The following is a 19,476-nucleotide window of genomic DNA, read 5'->3' on the forward strand; positions in this document are numbered from 1 at the left end:
TGCCTTTAACCCTCTCTACCAACTGTTAGAATATTAGCATGTTATTAAATCATAACCATTTGCAGGAGAAACAATTCCAGAATGATCTAATAACGCTGTTTAAATTTTTGGCCCGTCTTTGTTTATTGATGTTTGCTGTAATCTAATGTTTAATCAAACCTTCCATGCTATCTCTGTGTATTTATAGTTATTATTTATATTAAAAAAATATATATAAGGTTAAGTGCCATTCATGAGACCGAAGGAAGATTCAAAACATTTTCAATCTGCCAGATGCACAGACGATGCAGCGATTCTGCGGTGGGGTAAATTCCCCCTTGTTTACTCACCACAGTTGCATTCCTCTACTCTGAGCAATTAACTGCCATCAGCAACAATATTTACGTTACAATATAACCAAGGCAGACAGCATAAGCATACCTATCAACCATACTGAATTCCTCGGTGTTTACCAGTTTTGAGGTCAAAATAATGGGGTGCCACAAATTTTCTAGTGGCCAGATCGATTCCAGACTTTTTTCTTTTTATTTAAAATTTTAACTAAGTTTTGGCTGACATCATCACGTATTGCCAGGGTATCCCATGATGACATCAGTGTCCGACTGCCTGTCGGACTAGGACATCTCTGAGACTGGGCGGGTGCAGGAGTTTCAAACCCTGGGTGGTTGCTAGATGATGCTAGTACTTGTATATTGGATTCCAAATGAATTTCGGCCTTTACTAGTTTACTTAAATGATAAATTAAAGCTGATTGAGTGCAGTTAATGCGCATGGAGACTCTAGGAAATTGGTAATCTCTGATGCTAGTTTGTCTTTGGTTTAGATGCTTTGCTTTTCCTTTTTAGTGATGGATCTGGCAGTATGGCTAACACAACTTTTCTGCTGGTATTAATGCCATTGACTGCTCATTCCCGGGGGATCTGCATTTTTTTAAGAAATGTGTGGTCTTTGCAAGGCAGTGCTATGTTCTGTGCAGTTAGCTTTGGTGTCTGTCTTCATCTTGACTCGTAGCTGAATTACCAAACAGGAGGGAGCGAGTGTTGTCGGCAGCTGTGACCTGAGTTAGTAGGTAATGCAGCTAATGCCTCTCCAGGGTTTCTCAGGCAGTGCTGCAATGAAAATGCAGCAAACTGCTCCTCCCCACTGTAATCATTTCATGGCTCTGCGGGTTTGCATTAAACACTACTACTTTTAGCAGGTACAAGTTACACTGGTCCGGATTAACTACAGCCTGCAGTACATTCTCGCTGTTTTATTCCTCACAGAGGAAAATCACTGAGGGAGTCGGGATATTTCTGTTGTGAGGCAACATTTGTATTTATCTTTCATACCTGTAGCAACAACGTTCTCTTCCTTCTGGGTCAAGCACGGTGCTGTTGAAATTAGTAGTGGAGTGCAGGAAAAAGTGAATTCAGCACAGTTTGATAGTGGGAGTGGCCTCCTCTTCCTCAGGCAGCAGAAAAAGTGGCACCATGTTCAGCAGGTGGACTATTCAATGGGGCATGAGGTAACTTATTCCGTGGAACAGGTGAGAGTGGGGTATACTGTGCTTGGTGTGGGAGGATATAAGGTAACAGCACTTGTAATGTGTACCTGGAGGCTTTTTCTTCATTTAGTTATTTTTTGTAAACAGGGAAATTTCTGCATGGTTGAGGAAATTGTAGTGTTCTAGGTAGTGCTAGGTCTTTTAAGGTGATTGTTTTAATGTGGATTACATGCACTGCTTGCTGCATCTCTTTGTGGACTATAACTTTAAATGGTAGTAGTCTGGAGCGACTGCCACAGTGTGGGACTGGTACTGTGGGCTTTTGAGTCTTTCTTGGGGGTCCTAGTTTCTTTAATGTACTTCCCTCTGGGTTTTATGGTTTGGAGATGTAAAGTATGATGATGGGTGGGCTGACAAGAGTATCCCTCCTGCTTAGGTACCATGGTGAGCAGGCTAACGAAGCTTTGAGAAGCTGTGTCAGATAGTAGTTAAAGTCCTTAAGTAGTGCTCTTTGAATTGCTGTACACTTTAGGATTACTCTCACGTGTACTATTTTCTACTGCTGTGCAGTTTGCTGTATTTGTTGTACTCGTTTATTTTAGATTGTATAGGGGAACTTGCACATGTGATAAAGGAAGTAATTACTGATGTTTTGCAGCATCTTGTTGGGACTGGCATTATTCTTGCTAGTTATACAGTTGCAGCCGTCTGTTCAGGCAAACTAAACAAACTGTAGACCCTGTGAATGTGGAGCAGAGTTGGTATGGAAAACATAAGGACCAGAATGGGTCAGTGGGCCTACTATGTAAAGATTACATTGGTTTCCAATGTTTCTAAAGCAAGTCGTTTTTTATTACTTGTATCTATTCAAACAACTTAAAGACACAGGAACATGAATGCTGTTTAAAATGCCTGTGTGTACAATGCATCACTCAGAGAAAGAAATCTGGACAAAGGGCCACAACTAGGGACAGATTTTAAAAATTGCTGCTATAAACTCTGATATTTCCTAGAACAGGTTTTGCATTATGAATTTTCTGAGGGATATGAAGTCTGAAATTAAAATGCCTGCAAGTATTTATTATTTAGTGACTTCAGTCTTCCTGTTGACCACAATTCCATTGCAGTGGGTGTGGTTACATAATTATATATGCACATTTTATGTTAATCAGTGCCCTGATTTTAGGCCTGTTGTACCTATGTTTCGTGGGCCATTGTCCAGATTTTTGATGATTCCAGGTTGAGAGGTATGAGCATAAGCCTTATGTTTTCCAATTAAAATGGAGCCCTCAGTAATGCTTCCTTACTTCAGCCTCACTGTTGTCACTTAAAATACCGTACTCCACTATAAAATGTCACCTTTGAAACCAAGCAGTTATACCATAACCATCAGACCTGACCTTAGTGCCTGCTTTCTTCATAACCTGCAGTCTCAAACAACTCATCCATCAACCAGCCACTGCTTTTAATGGAATGACAATCTCCCTAAAACACCCCAACTCCAAGACAGAATCCCCACCTGTACCTCACCAAAACAAGTGTAACTCATGACCATTTATATAGGGGCTATGAATCTCAATGGCTTTATTATCCCCCTTTTTGAAAATTCACAAATAGGAAGGTCTCCACTAGGAGCACATAAAACAGCAAAAATGCTGTGTATAAACAGTCTCACAGGTGTAGTTCAGCAATAAGATATATAATTCAACCACTTAGAAGTCACTATTGTCAGCCTAGCATTACCCCAATGAAAACCATTCATCTCATAAGGGTATGCAATAACTAAACTTGCATTTTTGAAAAAAGTTTCCTACCCTGTTGCCATTACAATTGTGCAAAACAATTGGCCTAAATCCTGGTAAGTAATTTCTTGGTTCACAAGCCAAGCATGAGATGATAAAACTAAAACTAACCTCTATTAAAACCCACAAATTTGAACCTTTTCCATGCGAGTCTGATGCCTTGACCACTAAGCAGAACCACAACCTTGACCAGACAGAGGAAAGAACTCTATTCTATAAGTCACTTAAGGTTTTTTTTTTTTTTTTTTTTTAATAACTTGCTTAGTAGACCGATCACTGGTGGATGGCTCCATAAAGATCCAGTGCTTCCTGAGTAAAGAATACCATAACTGGATATGTCCTCTGGTGAGCCAGCCACCAAAATGATTTATTGCTTGAGTAGGGGTTATTTAACCCTTCTGGCACTGCCCCCTTAACCTCTCCCAGACTCTGTCATGAAAAACGGGTTTGCTGGCAATCTATCTTAAGGGGGTCTTTGGCACACCCATCTGAAGAGGTATACAAAGCTCAATTAGCTGTTCTATTCTTGCACCTTTGCAAACAAGGCAGTACATTGACTAGTATGTGACATAGCAAACTTCTAAAATAGTGTTACGTTCACAATCCAATATGCTTTGTCTGTCATAGAGTGTACACATTCAAATAAAATATGGGTTAGAGCAATAGAAAAAACATAAATGTATAGAATAGAAATTAGACATTTTATGGCACTTACCATATACATAAGTCAATGTGTTGCATTAGTGCAAACCGCTCATAAGCACTTTGAAGAAACATAAAGTGACAAAATGCCTAACCAAATATTGAAAATATCCAGATTAGCCATAAAGTGCAACAAAGCCATTTTTTTTAACCTTTCTCCAAATCTGTTGTGCAAAATGAAAGTCGGTATCCCACAGCCTGAGGTAGATTTCTGTGCACAATATACAAAGCAGTGGGATCAAAATTCCTTACAATAAACTGAAACCTAAGTAAATATCCTACAAAGCAACATACCTCAAAAACAGTAACCACGTCAGATTGTATGTCCTGTAAGATTTTATAGTCTTAAACACGTAACAAATGGAGTGATTTACTTCACCATGCAGAATCCAGATAAACGCATGGATTGTGTACAATTGATAATGCATCATGTCATGAGATAGTTGTCAGTCAGTACTGAAAAATTTGTTACTGCACACGCTACAACCACTATAGGGAGGTCAGATGATGTTTCTTTGTAAAGCTAAATGTCTGCCTTTACATACACATACTTGTGTTGGATCACAGAAGTTTCTCACAATTCCCAGTGATTGCGTTACCACTCCTTTTGCATTTGCCATGCAGCTTTTATGGCAAATCAAGTATCTGTTCTACTCCCATGTCATCGTTAGTAGTAAAGGTGTATATCTCAGTATTTGACAGATTGCTCATCTTTTGAGATGTTACTGTAGGATGCTCACCATTGAGCATGTCTAAAGTAATACTGCTAGAACTGCCCGATACAGATGCCATTGCTTGAAACTATATGAGTCATTCAGCTGTACAGGATGTAGTAATGAGTTACTGTAGCTTAGCATTTTAATTAATAGTTTATGGGCTCGGCATGTACAGCCAGTAACCTGATTGTAGACTACTGAATCTTTTAACCTTTTTTGTGTGTGTGTGTGTGTGTATGTATGTGTGTGTGTATATATATATATATATATATCTTTACACAGAAAGATCTATATTTACATACATATACACAGCATTGTTCAAAAAAGGCAGATAGAGACACACAAAGGAAGAGGTATTCCTAGCTGAATGCAACATGTTTAAAAAAATCACAGCTATTTACTATGAGATAATTTAAATGTTTGAGATAGGCTCAGAAGTCTTTTGGCACTGCATGCTACTATTACTATAAAACAACTGAAAATTTAGTAAGGATGGGAAGTTTACTTGGCATCACTATTTTTAGTGAGGTTAACGGAACTTAAAAGAGATTAGGAATGTGTATGCCACATCCATTTCATTCACTCATCCATTGACTTGTCTATACTGATGGATGCTGTACATTGTTAGTACAACACTAATGGTCATGCTTTCTGTGTTAGACATTGACCTCACCTTACAAAATAACCATTGGCATTTCATAAATTACGCTATATACTTTGCAAGTTGTCTTATCTGTTTTCTCATTTAGAATTAGTTTCTCTGTACTGCAGTCCAAGATTACTGGGGTAGTCTCTAATCCTTGCCCCTACATTGGATTAAATGGGCCATCAGAAAATGCATGGAAAAATAAATTTTCTAAATATCCACTGTACCCTTAGTTACTAAAGCTGTTTCTGGTAGGTTGGATAAATATAAAAGCGTTCTCCATGTCTTGTGCGGAAAAATGTATTACTGTATCTGTTTGTTACATTTGTCTTGCACCATGTTGTATGAACTATCCAAAGTGGTAATATGTATTTGTGTATGTGTGTGTTGAGATGGACTGGCATTCTTGCCAGGATTAACTACATGTCTTAAGATTGCTGCCTGCTGGGAGATGCTGCAACTGTCCCATGGCTATGAAAAAAATAAAGCTAGTATCAGAAAATGGACAGGTACATTAGGTCTACAACACAAAAATGATAGAAAACAGAGCAGTGGTAATACATTTATATTCATAATGTGGTATCTCATATGAAGTAAATGCATTTTATAGCAGTTGCATGGTTGCATTCATTTATATTTTATCAGGTAGTGCTAACACCTGCTAGAGACCATTGACTACTTTATACACTTCTAATGATGTAATAAGAGACTGGACATCCCATACATTATCATTTATCTTAAATTGCTAAGTTAGCTCTAGGTTTCCATTTGAAATTATGTAAATAATTACATAAAAGTTTCCAAAACGCAGAAACACTGCACACACACACACACACACACACACACACACACACCATCTAATGTGTTGACTTGATATGGTAATACATGACAAGTGCAGTTCCTTTTTACAGTGCAAGAAAGAGACATTTTACTATAAAAACATGAACATCCTTGTGTATATTCATGTGTGCTATATTTGTATCCTGTTGTACTCATCAACATATGACTGTTTTGTTTATTTGAGGTACACAAACATATTATATACGTGTTTATGTGGTTGCATAAGTTTTAACAAGAATGCAAACAAAATTGAAGTCAGACTTCATTACCAAAGAGAAAATATTTCCTTTATTTCATATTACGATAAAGTAAGTCTTTTAAAGACAGCAGAAAGGAGAGGTTTAATCAACGAACAGAAAAATGACCATCATAATTCTTGGGTATACATAAATATCTGCACATATATGTCATAATATATACCTCTGGCAGGTCCAATAGGCAACATCATTTTCTTTTCCCTAAGTTAATATAACTGCTATTAGAAGGAATATGGATGCAAAGTGCATGCTTTAGTAGTCGGTATTGTTAGAAAGCTGAACAATCAACATGTCTTAATGAAAATAAAATTGACACATTGTAGCCACTGACACGACACAAGAGACGGTGGAGTCACTGATGCAGAAGTTCAAAGAAAGTTTTCGAACAAACACGCCAATAGAGATTTCACAGCTTCAACATGTTCCCCGCAGTGCGACAATGGGAAGACGGAAAAGGAGAAGCAAGTCCAGAGGTAGGAAACTCACAAGTGCCTATATTATAATTGCTTTCGACAAAGTTATAAATCTTTTATTAGGAAACAAATACTTTTAAGATGTTTCTTAGAGAGAAACTGCTCGGCTTGTTCATTTGAAACTAAGAACTAATGTAAGTGGTAGTGCAAACCTGGTACATTTTAAGTCTGGATTTGCAATTCAAGAATTTAAGTTTTGCATTCAGTGGAGCATTCACTTTATTTGTGGCTTAAATGTTACCATCCATTGCCATTGTTTTCTCTTGCAAACAACTCCACAATATGAAAGTTGCTAAAAACACTGATATTTTTTCTTCATGGATAATTTTTTTTTTAAAATGAGCAAAGAAATGTATTCATATGATGATTAATTCTGCAGTATATTATTTCTTGTACCTCTATAACAAAGTATATAAATTATTTTTAAAACGGTTATGACATAGCATTACTAAGGAACAGGGACTGCTCAGAATAGAAAGACAAACCCAGTGAGAGATTATGCATTTCTTTAAAATGAATATTTGTAAATTATATATATTAAGCTTAAATACCGCTATTTCACTCCCCTAATTATTTTTTATTTTTTTTGGTGGGGAGCTCCTTTTGCATCTGATTTATGTTTTCAACTGCACATACATCATAAGAGGAACATTTTTGATTATGATTTTGGTGCTCCTGTATTCATTATCATACATTTTTATTTTGATCCGTTTGCTTATTGTTCATGTTTGTGGCTAGTTTATTTTAAAAAAGTCAGTTTTTAAAGTGAATGAACTTCTATTTTGTTTTTACAATTTCTCTGTGTATAAGATTTCAGTATATTCATATTGTATCATTAAACGTGTCAGATTTAGGCAAGCATGTCATTATGTGCATCTACATAATGTTTCTGTGAATATGGTAATAAACAAGAATTTTTCACTATTCTGTGGCCCAGATTCCAAAAGGCTTACTCTCAGTGTAAATGACCGCTTAAGAACAGGTGTTTTGGAAACTAGTCCCCATTGTAAACCTGTTTATGGATAGGCCTTACAGCGAAGCATAGCTCTCAACAGAATCGGGGACAATCTAAGAAACTATTAAAATATTAATACTTTAAACTGAGGTGCTGACCGGATAAGAGAATGTGAAGTAAGGTGCATTTTCTGAAGTAAAGAAAGTCTGTAAACCTAATTATTTTCATTGTTTATCAAGTGTAATCCACCACATTTTTTCCAAGTGTCACCAGTTTTAATTTGGACAGTGCTAAAATTTGAGTCAAAGTGAGGGACATCCCTGAAAATCAGGGACAAGTTGAAAGATGTACATCAAAGTAAATCACTTGCACTGAGAGCAGGTCTTTCAGAATCAGGCAGAGCAACTATTTTGGAATCTGGCCCTGTATGTTCAGTAGTAAATAGTGCAGTCGTGGGATATGAGAGCATTCTAGAAAGAATATAAGCATTACTTGTAACACTAAGGCATAATAAATATTTTATCTGGCTGTGGAGAACATATTTTTTAGCAGTTGTATTATTTCCTACCATTAGAAATGCCAGAGGATTTGTATGTGATGAAGTACTTATTTTTTTGAGTCTGTACATAGCTTTTTAGTAGTTGTTTGTGTATATTGTCTACTCTCATGGTCTTGTAGTTTATGCATATTTTAACAAGCTCAATCTTCTTGGGATACCTTCACAAAACTGTCTGTTCAATGTTTGTTTGTGTCTTTCGGCTTTTCGCTGTTAGGGGTCACCACAGCGGAACTCCGGTCCGCTAATGATTGGCAGTTGATTTTTACGTACCGGCTTGCCAGGCCTGATGCACAACCTTCAACGAAGGTACGCCCATTCACGCATGTCTCCACGCAGAAACCGCTCTAGCTGAGAATCGAACCGGACAGCGTCTTACTGTGAGAAAACAATGCTACCGCAGCACCACCAAAACTGTCTGTTCAATAATTAATATATTTAAGAAAGATGCCTCTTGTTTACATTAATGCAACTGTTTCTGAAAACTGGGAGTCATAACTCACTGCACAAGAATGCAAGTCACTGAATAATTAATTTTTTTTAATTATTTATTTATTTATTTAACATTTGTTGACCGGGAAAGTCCGACTAGGTTCCACAGATCCTGTTTTCAGCGGAGGCCCGGGGAGAAATGCTCCAGAATGGAAACCTGTTTTCAGAAACTATCTGAAAATGTTCTCTTCACTGAAGAAAAACATCATATGGAGGCCAGGACTACTTAATGTACAACGGTGATTTTTTTTCCAGTTATAAATGTCTAGGATTTTTCTTTTATGGTATGAATGTGACAGGGGAACTCTTGCAACTTTTATTTTACTAACATGGGCGACTTGTTCACCAGTATTAGCAGTGAAGGCCAGAGTTTGCCTAGTAGGCTTGATTTCCAGAGGTCTAACAAGGAACACTAGAATGAAGTGGCTGGTAGCTCAATCCTCTCTTCCTAATGGAAGATGTAATTAAGAAACTAATACCGCATGTGCTTTTTTACCAGGCTATCACTTTCCCCAAATGTCTAATGCCATACCTGTTTTAAAATTAAAAAAAAAAAAAAGTAGTTTAGAGAGTCCATTAGAAACATTAAATCTTGGAAAGGTGTTTGCTCACATGTGATCTGTTACTCAAGCACCTATTTGTTGCTACTGATTCTGGAAAATACAATGGTTAAGTGGACGCAATCTTTATTTCTCCATAGAAACACGTTGATGGTTTCTGAGTGATCCATAGTATAAGATAAGACTTAAGTATCCAATCAGTCTGGTGTGACTGAGGGGGAAAAAAATCTAGAATATGAAACTTTGAGTTATGTACTAGATGGTCTATGTAGATCCCACTCACATTAGTCCAGTAACAATTCTTTTGTTGTGTTTGTGAACAAAAGTTTAAATGAAAATTTTCTAAAAATATTAAATGTCATTTAGTTTAGTGTGAATTTTTAAACGTGTGCTATAAAATGATTCATTTAATAATAATGCACATCTAATAATGCATAGCATATTTAAATTGCTGTATCAGCTCTGAGTAGTGCCTATTCTTTGTTCATAAAACCCATGTTCATTTCTACAGTACACCCAACGTGTCCTAGTGTCTTCTAATTTTAGTCACTATATGCATGTCTTCTGAGACAAACCACATGTCGTGCTTTATAGTGATAAAACACCATATACATAATATGAGGGTGTGGGAGATGACACTTTAGAGCTGTTCTGTACCTACACATATTTATGTATTTCACAAGTATGTATATATAAATAGAAAATACATTTACTTTTGAGCAAGTCATACCTGTGCCTTAAGCATGTATTGAATTTAAGGTTCAGGGCAAAAGCCAAATGTAAGTAATTGAATGCAATTCAATTTTAAAGCAGTCATATAATTCTGGAACTGCTCACAGTCGTATAATGAACCAAAATATTCCCTTTGACCATAACTGGCTTGGCTTTGCAAAGAGTGCCATTTTAATAAGTAGTATGTGCCTAATACCTAAAACACGGTTGAGCTGTCTCTGTCTTGTCATTATCTCTCTCTCCAGTCTTTCTGTGGCAAGAGTAAACAAACAGTGCCTCCTAACACCTGTTGCATATTGGCAAAACTAATGGGAAGGCCAGCTCAGGAAAAAGGAAGACATCAGTCGACAGGATTAGGACTCTGTCGTTGTTGCATAAAGGGATAAAACACGGACTGCAGTGCAGGTAATGACAGTTCAAACAGTGGCTAAAGCACCTGTATGATCTAGCAGAGGAGGATGACAGAGAGTAGTTATTGCTCGATGAGGGAAGCGTCTCGGGCTCAGCAGGAGTGGCACCTAGTAGGACCACTAGATACATCTTGTGAAGTTCGGTCCTACAGACAATGCAGTACTGAGGACTGCATTTCTACTGGTACAGTGAGGGGGGGGGGGTCAGCATGTGGAGGCATGATTGTCCTTAGATGGAACACAATAACACAGCTCAGAACATCCAAAAGAAGGAGATGCTGGGTAGGCAGCCCTGTAGTTACAGCAAGATGGCCTGCTGCCGGCCACCTGACTACCACCAAAGGAACTGTGCTCCAATTGAAATTATTGATAGACTGAATGGGCAGTAGGGTTCACATCTAGCATGGGAATGCCTTCATATGTGGAACAAATTGAGGAGCGGTAGACAATTATTGTTATAAATACACTATGCAGTAGCATATATGACAGTTATGTTAACAAAGTTACACTTGTTGAAGTGTTGCTTGGTCTGCACTTGAACATGTACTGGATAAACAAGAACACGGAAAATGTGATTTCCCTCATTTCCCCTCTTGATATATAGTACTTACTGTCCTGTGATAAAAGGTGAATGGGGGAGAAGGACAGCAGAAAATGGAAGACTGACTTGAGAAGGGGGTTTGCTTGTATGATGTAGTAATGAAAGATGGAGGGTAGAAGTTATGGCATAGAAAATGATGCTGGTAAGATAGCAAAGTCAACAAAAAGGCAATGAGTTGGATGACTTGTATTGGAGAATAGCGTTTGGCAAAATGGTAGGAGAATGGGAACAAAGAGTGGCAGAGGAAAAGCATAAAGATGAGGAGGTAACTAAGGAAAAAGGCAACCGGAAACCATATCAACACAATACGAGAAAACAGAAGGGGGTTTGGAACTGGAACACTGGGATCATAATGAAAGGAGCTTTTGTATGGTGAAAATAAGCCAAGCTAGGCAAGGCCTATTGGATAGCTAGGTAATGAAATGGTTGAAGACTTGCTGGTATTTGCGAATACTTGCACTTTGGTATGGTTGGGCGGTAGTAGGGAAGAGAAAGGCGTGGTTAACATGGAGATGGCCTTTTGGCTAGATGCTAATAAGGATTAGCCCAGTAATGAGAGGTTCCCACAAGATAAATGATGATACAACACCTGCTAGGCAGTTGGTACAAATGATGTACTGGAAGTGATGATTGAAGAAGCAGCATAGATAAGTGGGAATGAGATATATTGAGGCAATCAGCAGAGTAGCCTTCAAATAAATGTTAACTGTAGCAAGGATTAGCAGTTCAAAGAGGATTTCTGGCCACATATTTAGCATGTATGCAGAATAGGGAGATAGATGCAGGCAGGACAAGGAAGTATTTAACAAAGAAAAGCATCCTCTTAGCCCTTGGAGTACAGTGATAATAAATAAGAGGTTGAAAAGATGTAGTAGGACTTGACCAGCTCACCATTTGTATGAAGGTGGTATGTAGCAGTACTGTGGACAGAAAAGGAGATGTGTAAGGCAGTAAAGCAAATAAAAGTATGTAAGCCACACCTGGAAGTAGGAAGTGTTCACACTGTTAAAGTATATCTTATAGTTGCTTATTGTGGAAACCAGAAATATTTGTATAGTCTTTGCTTACATTTCTGTTAGGTGGGTGGTAGTTGGTGTGGGACAACAGCAATGCTTTCTCAAATGAACTTGCGTGTATGTATATGTATATGTATACGTATATATATATATATATATATATATATATATATATATATATATATATATATATATATATATATATATATACATATACATATACATATATATATATATATATATTTTTTTTTTTTTTTTCATTTATGCTTTGTCTCTTTCAGACTCCTGCTTGCAAAGTGTTGGATCAAAACTTTCAACAAATTATAGACTTGAATAAAATGGCTTAATCATTCTCCACAATGTGCATATGCCAAAAGATAACATTCACATTTTGAACTTGTCATGTAATGTCCAGTGCTAATTTTGCTGACTTAAGCAAAGCAGTTTGCATTTTCATTTCTTTAGTATCCTCTCTGTATGATTGGAGCTATATTTGTATCCACTGCTCGTTTCTTTTATTTCCCTAAATGAGCATGCACATTAGTTCTGCATGCCTTATTCTTTGTCGCTGTCGTGTATAGTGCATGGAGCTGTGTACACTGTTTGCAGGTCTAACAAAGGAAACCATAATGGTGATTTTGACATTTCAGCTGTGTAAAACACCGCACCTTCATTTTGTTTCAGGAATTAGGCACTTGATCACTTTCTATTTCTAATTAAATGCTAGCAATATTGCAAAATCAGACTTCGACAAATGAAACTACTCATAGAATGATGGCTTAGTTTCTTCACTATCTAGAAGATTGTGTCATCATCTCTGTCGCTTAGAGCTGCTAATTTGACATTGTTAGCAATTTTTTCTGGAGGGAAAAAAAAAGGCCAAACAAAAATGATGCATTTTCCTCATCTCATTCTCCTGACTTTATTTAGAATTCTGCATCTGTTGCCATAGATGGTTTGCACAGGACAGTGGCACATATGCACAGTTTAACCTGCAACTCCTTCTTCAAATATATGCACAACAATGACGTGATTTTCTTTTAAAATCAGACTCTGTAAAACCATGTTCTGACACGTGCTTTAAAAAGTTGAGTTGCTTACTGAAGTAAGTTAAGTAAATCTAGTACAAAGGGCATTTATATCTGAATTTAATTCCTGTATAGACCATGTTTGGAAAAGAACATTTTCAAAGTTAGTATTATTTTGTTTTTATTCTGAAGAGAAATTGATAGCACTTGTATGTTAAATACCAATGTTCTGCATGCAGAGAGCCTTTAAGTGTCATTAAGCCTTTTGAATTAACACGGTTTTTCATGTTAATTAACTCAGAGGAATTGCTAAATGGTAGTCCCCTAATTTACTAACATCCGTTCATTGTATGAAGCCGAGGTGGTGCAGCGGTAGCAATTGTCGCCTCACAGCAAGAGATTCTCCCGTTCGATTCTTGGCTGGAGCGCCTTCTGTGTGGAGTCAGCATGTCCTTCCCGTGGTCGAATGGCATTCAAAAGACATGCGTGAATGGGCGTGCCTTTGTTGAAGGTTGGGCATCAGGCTGACACCTCAGCACCATAAAAAATCGACTGCCAATCCTTAGCGGACCGGAGTTCTGCTGTGGCAACCCCTAACCAGAAAAAGACGAAAGAAAACATCCATTCATTGTATAAATGTTAACTGCCATCCCACTTGCTCTAAAACTTTTCTGTGTTGAGTAAATTATTTTGTTGGTAGAATTCTCTGCTTAATGATAACAAACAGCAAGGAAAAATTGTCAGAGCACATTCCATCGCCTTCACAGATCCATTGAAAATTTAATGCACAGAATCCTTGAAACAATCAATTACTTGACCGAAAAAATTTGATTATTTTTGACTAATTTGCCATTTCAGCAACATACATTTCTTTTTGTACTCTACTACCAGAGACTTTAATAAGCACATTAAACCATCCACACTAAACTACAGTGAAGTAAGTCAATATTTTAGGATCTTTCTGTTAAGTAACAAACATTATTATTAATTCCGAGGGCATCACAAGAGTGTAGGCCCAAAACGAGTGCTTGTATACATGATAGCATGTCATGTATCCATGCATTAGTTGCATATTTTCTAATGTGAAGCTTAAATCCTTGTAGCCTAGTACTGCTTTCTGTCTCTTTCATGCTCCATTAGGCTCTAATTTTCGTACCTGATTTGCACATTAATTCTCTGTACCTTTTTTCCTGTTGTATACATCATTATTCTTTCATTTTATCTTAATCCCCATGTATGATTCTAGTCATTTGTATAGATTCATAGCTGAATACTAGACTAACTGCCCTCAAGGGCCATTTTTAGCTTTGACAATAACCGAAGATTAGAATCAAGCCCTGTACTTTGTGGCTATGAGGCAAAGACCTTGGACATAAGGCTAAACCCACTTGCTTCCCCTTCAAGTTGTAAGAAGCTGATTTCATCTTTCTGTACATGTGGATGCATAAGCCAGAAATGTTTGAATGTTAGCTCAGCCAGGGCTAGTGTAAGCATTTTAGAGGCCCCAGCATATGTCAAATTAGGAGCACCCTGGGCACTTCCATTCTAAGTATCACCCTGTCAGTGTCATTCCTCCAAAGCAACCATTTAGTTCATTGTGCAGAATTTTAGAAGTACACACAGATTGAACTGTAGCTACAATAGATTTACATTACGATATGTTTGCGAACTACACTATATTGGCCTATCTCACGGGGGGGGGGGAATTCACACTGATGGGTATTTAGTTACAATAATGATGCATTACAGCAACCCTATGTAAGGGCTGGCCAGAGTTGAACTGGAGCCCAAGACAAAGCACTCTGCATAAAGCTTCACTAACTACATGAACACATCCTTTAATGCTCTCCTTGGTTTCTCACCACCGCATGCTTCTGACGTTATGCACATTAATCTCTCATAAGTTGCTTTACTCTTCATTTTTTTTTTAAGAATTCATGACTTTCTATATCTTCTGAAGTACATTTTAACATTTATTTTTACAACCTATTCACTGTGGGGTTGAACAAAAATTGACTAAGAAAAAAAAAAATGTTAATGTTGCTGTCCAGCTCCTGCAACACGCTTTGCCTGGCCAAGTTAGCACAGTAATAAATGTGTAGGAAATAGCTATGTTAAGTCAGGCAGCCCCTGGAAGCTGTATGGTTATAGATGCTCTAAGGTATATTTTACAGCATATTCCCAGACTTTTGATCCAGTGGTTATCCAAACAAAAATCACCAATAAAGAATTTCAGTCTTTAAAAGACAGACGTTGTGTCAAAGGTTTAATGTTCAAAGTTAGCTAAATAGTAGCTCTGAATAAACTAAAACAAAAATATTTGAGAGGATACATTTATCTGAAAATAGTCCTCCCCCCCCCCCCCCCCAAAAAAAAAAAAAAAAGGTCACTATTGCCTGTGCATTTTTCTGGTGATAGACTGGAATGAAAGCAGTGGTTCAAATGTCCACAATCATGTATTTCAAGTGACTGCTGTCATACACTCAATGCATGCCTCCTCACCCCCCCCCCAAAGGCAGCCACCTGCATATGTACATAATGTGTGAAGAAAGTGAAAAAAGTAATGAACACAGGAATGTATTCCAAACTAATATAGCAAGACAGTATACTGCCCCTACACAAGCTGTAGTAAGCTTGTTTGCACACCTCTGAGGTGTATATGAAAAGTAATGCAAACAATGACTGCAGCCCAAACACAAGCTATAGCCGCATTTTGTACACATCTCTCAGGTTTGGTGATTAGTTAAATTAAAGTAATGAGTACACCATCCCCAGCAAACATCTGAACTTGCCTCTAAGCAGGGCTGAAAGAAAGGGTGTGGTTGAGGGAAGAAGCCATTACTAATTCCATGTCAAAATCCATATATATAATCTGTGTTGTAGGGACTGCCAGACCCCTTAGAAGATCAGAATGTATTGTGATATGTTTTCTGCATTAGATTTGAAAGATAATTACTAGCTAATTACATTTTTTTTCTAATTACTACCCAGAAGAGAGATGGCTGTGCCTGTCGTTATTTTGTGTGCATGCATGCAGATAAAAACATTGATATTTTATACACACACACACCCACATTGCATGATCACTTTCTAGGAAACTGGAGGAATGGCAAATACCTCCAGCATGTTTTTAGAGTGTGCTACAAGAAATCACAACACGTGGGTAAACCCATACAGTGACACGGAGGACATGCAAACACCACACAGAAGAAGTCACTGCCAAGAACTCAACAGCAAAGCACTGTGAAATGGCAGTGCTGTTCACTGCACTGCTGTAGCAAATAGCAGTTGTTTTCTTACACATCCTCTTCCTGTGAAACCATCAAAGATGGCCACCTTTTAGATACAAGGTTTATGAAGGAATTCTGGCCAGCTTGTTACTCTTAAATACACTGCAACTACATTTACTCTATACAAAAGCATAATGGCAGTGCAGATAATGTTTGTGATAGAAAGTAAAAAAAAAAAAAATAGATATAGATATATATATATAGATATAAAAAAATAGCTTCTTAATCACACACTACAACTACTTCCCTCTCCAGTGTATTATGCTTTTGTGCAGCAATATGAACTTCACACCACTTTTTCTTTCGGCTTTTAGGGGTCGCCACAGCCACACAGCGTTCCCGCAGCCACACCCTTTCTATTAGCCCTGCTTAGAGGTAAGTTCAGAAGGTTGCTGGGGATGGTGTACTCCTTACTTTAATTTAACTAATCACCAAACCTGAGAGATGTGTACAAGAAGGGGTTCTTTCGGCTTTTAGGTGTCGCCACAGCGGAACTCCGGATCGCTAATGATTGGCAGTAGATTTTTACGGTGCCAGGGTGCCTGCCCAACCTTCAACGAAGGCATGCCCATTCACGCATGTCTTTCCAACGCCACTTGACTGCGGGTAATTTCAGCAAATAGCCATACTGCCTTACCAAATTAGCGACTGTTTAGCAGTCATCAGATCTAATGCATACCTGCCACAGTACTTGATTTCAGAGAATGTTCCTGATTTTACTTCTTAATTGTGTCCTTTCTTTAGTAAGAAATGTGAATTTGCTGGGAAATCCTTCAGGATTACAGACTGTCAGTAATGTTACACATTAAAGACTGATAGCTGTGTTGTCCAAAAATGCATGTTTTTAATTGAAAAAGTGTTAGTGGTTTTGAGACATTGCTCAGAAATTCTGTATAAAGCCATAACTAGTGGCAGAATAAAGAAGTTGAGAGTTAAAGTATTTGGTGTCCTGCCTGTATTCATAGAAATCCATGGAAGAAGAAAACATTCTTGAAGATCAAGAGCATCTTAAAATCCCATATAAACACTACAATCAGTGTCTCTTCGCAGCCAATCTCAAATGCTTCCCTCACTTGTGTTCATTCATCACAACCCTTTTTATGATAAAGCACAAAATTAGGAAATGAATTATCCTTTTTTTTCTCCTCATTTCCCTCAATCAGTAGCAGATTGTGTGAAGCCCCCAAACAGCCTTGGATGATTAAATGGGGGGTGGGGTCTTATGGCCATGGATATCACAGGTGCCTAAAGCCAACTGATAGTTTAAGTGGAGATGATGTCTACCAGGATTTCAGTAAGCCAAGCGCACTGTCAGCTGTAAAAATTTATGAAATTTTAATGCCTCAGAAGATTCCAAAAACCAAAGATTCAAACAGCTCTAGCAGATGTACAGCCACAAGTAGTCCCAAATGAATAAAAGGCAGGCACTTCTGGGATTTAACACCACTATTATTATGTACGTTTTTTCCAAAACACTTAATCAGAAATTAACACCGGAACTAAAATCATACCCCTATTTATATCTGCAATCAAATTAAATAATTAGTAAAATTAAAGCTATTAACAACTTATGGAACATTTAAGGAGACAGAACAAAAAGAAGCATATTGGAGTCCTTGCAAGCACAGCACTGAAGAAAACTGTCATGTGTTCTTATTTAAAAACATGCATAAAACTGTTTCCATAAACCTTAGTATCCTAAATATTACTGTCTAAAATTTATAATAATTTTATTAAAATTGTAAAACCAATTTTTTTTAAAAAATGTATATAAATATTGCACAATCTACACATTACAATTTTGCTGCCCTTAACTTCAGGACAGTTAAAAGTGAAACATTCTCATTTAATCCAGGTTCCCTCTAAGCTTCAAGGATAACCTGAAAATGTAACTCGCGTTGCTCAGTTTGTCTCTCCTATTGACCACCTCTCACATCACAGGGAATTTCTTCAAACACATAAAAAGAAAAAAAAACAGCCTGGTCACAAAGCAAAGTGTGTTTATATAGGGTGTTACTAACATTTTGGTTATGAATGTCCCTAGTTTGCTCATATATTCGTCTCTTCAGCTTTCTGTCCATTTTACCAATATAAAATGTCAGGCAGGGCCCACACTTAGCTATATATACCAGATCCATAGATTCACATGAGAAATGGTTGGTCGCATCTGTGCATTTGCTGTGGGCTTCTACAGTCACCACTTCACCATGTGCTATCAAAGGGCACTGGGGGCATCTACCACATGTTTATGTCGTAATTTGTAATGATTAGTCCTATTTAAAAAGTTTCTTCTATCAAATTTTTACTATTCAGACCCTTTCTAAAAGTACAAAAAGTTTTTTAAAGCCTTTTACTTGATAAAATTACTGACACTACATCCAAGAATATCCAAGGAAGGAAGTGATGATGATCCTTAGGATTCTTTATCCTCTTTATTTCTCACCTGGTTTATTAAGTACAAAATATTTCTGTGTTATCGTTTGTTGGATTGATAAACATGTAACAAAATATCAGAATAAGATAACTTGCTGTATTTGAGGGCCCACAGCAACTGCAAGGTTTTCTGATGCAAAAAAAATGGCTATGAACTTCACTGGAGCTTATAATCATGCAACTTAAAAAGCTGAGAACAAGGCAAACCCCAGTCAGGATTTATTTTCCTTTCTTCCTAGTAAATTGCTTGCTGATTGCTGATTGAGTGGTCCCTGTAGCCTCTAGTTGCTTTCTATTTGGTCCAGTTTTTGCATCTGAGTGCTGCTATTGGTTGGCATTCCACCAATAATGAAACCACATTGTAGAAAGGAACAGAATTTAAACAACCATGTTTCATATAGAAGACAGTTTGCTTGTCTTTTCGGCTTTTCCCGGTTATGGGTCGCCACAGCGGAACTCCGGTCCGCTAATGATTGGCAGT

The 19,476-nt window shown here is 37.5% G+C and overlaps 1 protein-coding gene across 4 annotated transcripts in view; it reads left to right on the forward strand.

Annotated features, from left to right (window-relative positions):
- The window catches only part of ASTN2 (astrotactin 2), a 7,150,955-nt gene that overhangs the window by 1,816,286 nt on the left and 5,315,193 nt on the right, over positions 1 to 19,476 (forward strand). For 3 of the 4 annotated variants that reach the window (XM_044057934.1, XM_044057931.1, XM_044057933.1), the window contains one exon: positions 6,773 to 6,922. The exons of the other annotated variant lie outside the window; for it this stretch is intronic. In XM_044057934.1, the coding sequence (XP_043913869.1) occupies positions 6,773 to 6,922 (150 nt within the window). The remainder of the gene's footprint in view (positions 1 to 6,772; positions 6,923 to 19,476) is intronic. 4 annotated transcript variants of the gene reach the window in all.

This window comes from Protopterus annectens, chromosome 16.part0 (assembly GCF_019279795.1).
Source record: "Protopterus annectens isolate FY-2018-M chromosome 16.part0, PAN1.0, whole genome shotgun sequence".
NCBI lineage: Eukaryota > Metazoa > Chordata > Ceratodontiformes > Protopteridae > Protopterus > Protopterus annectens.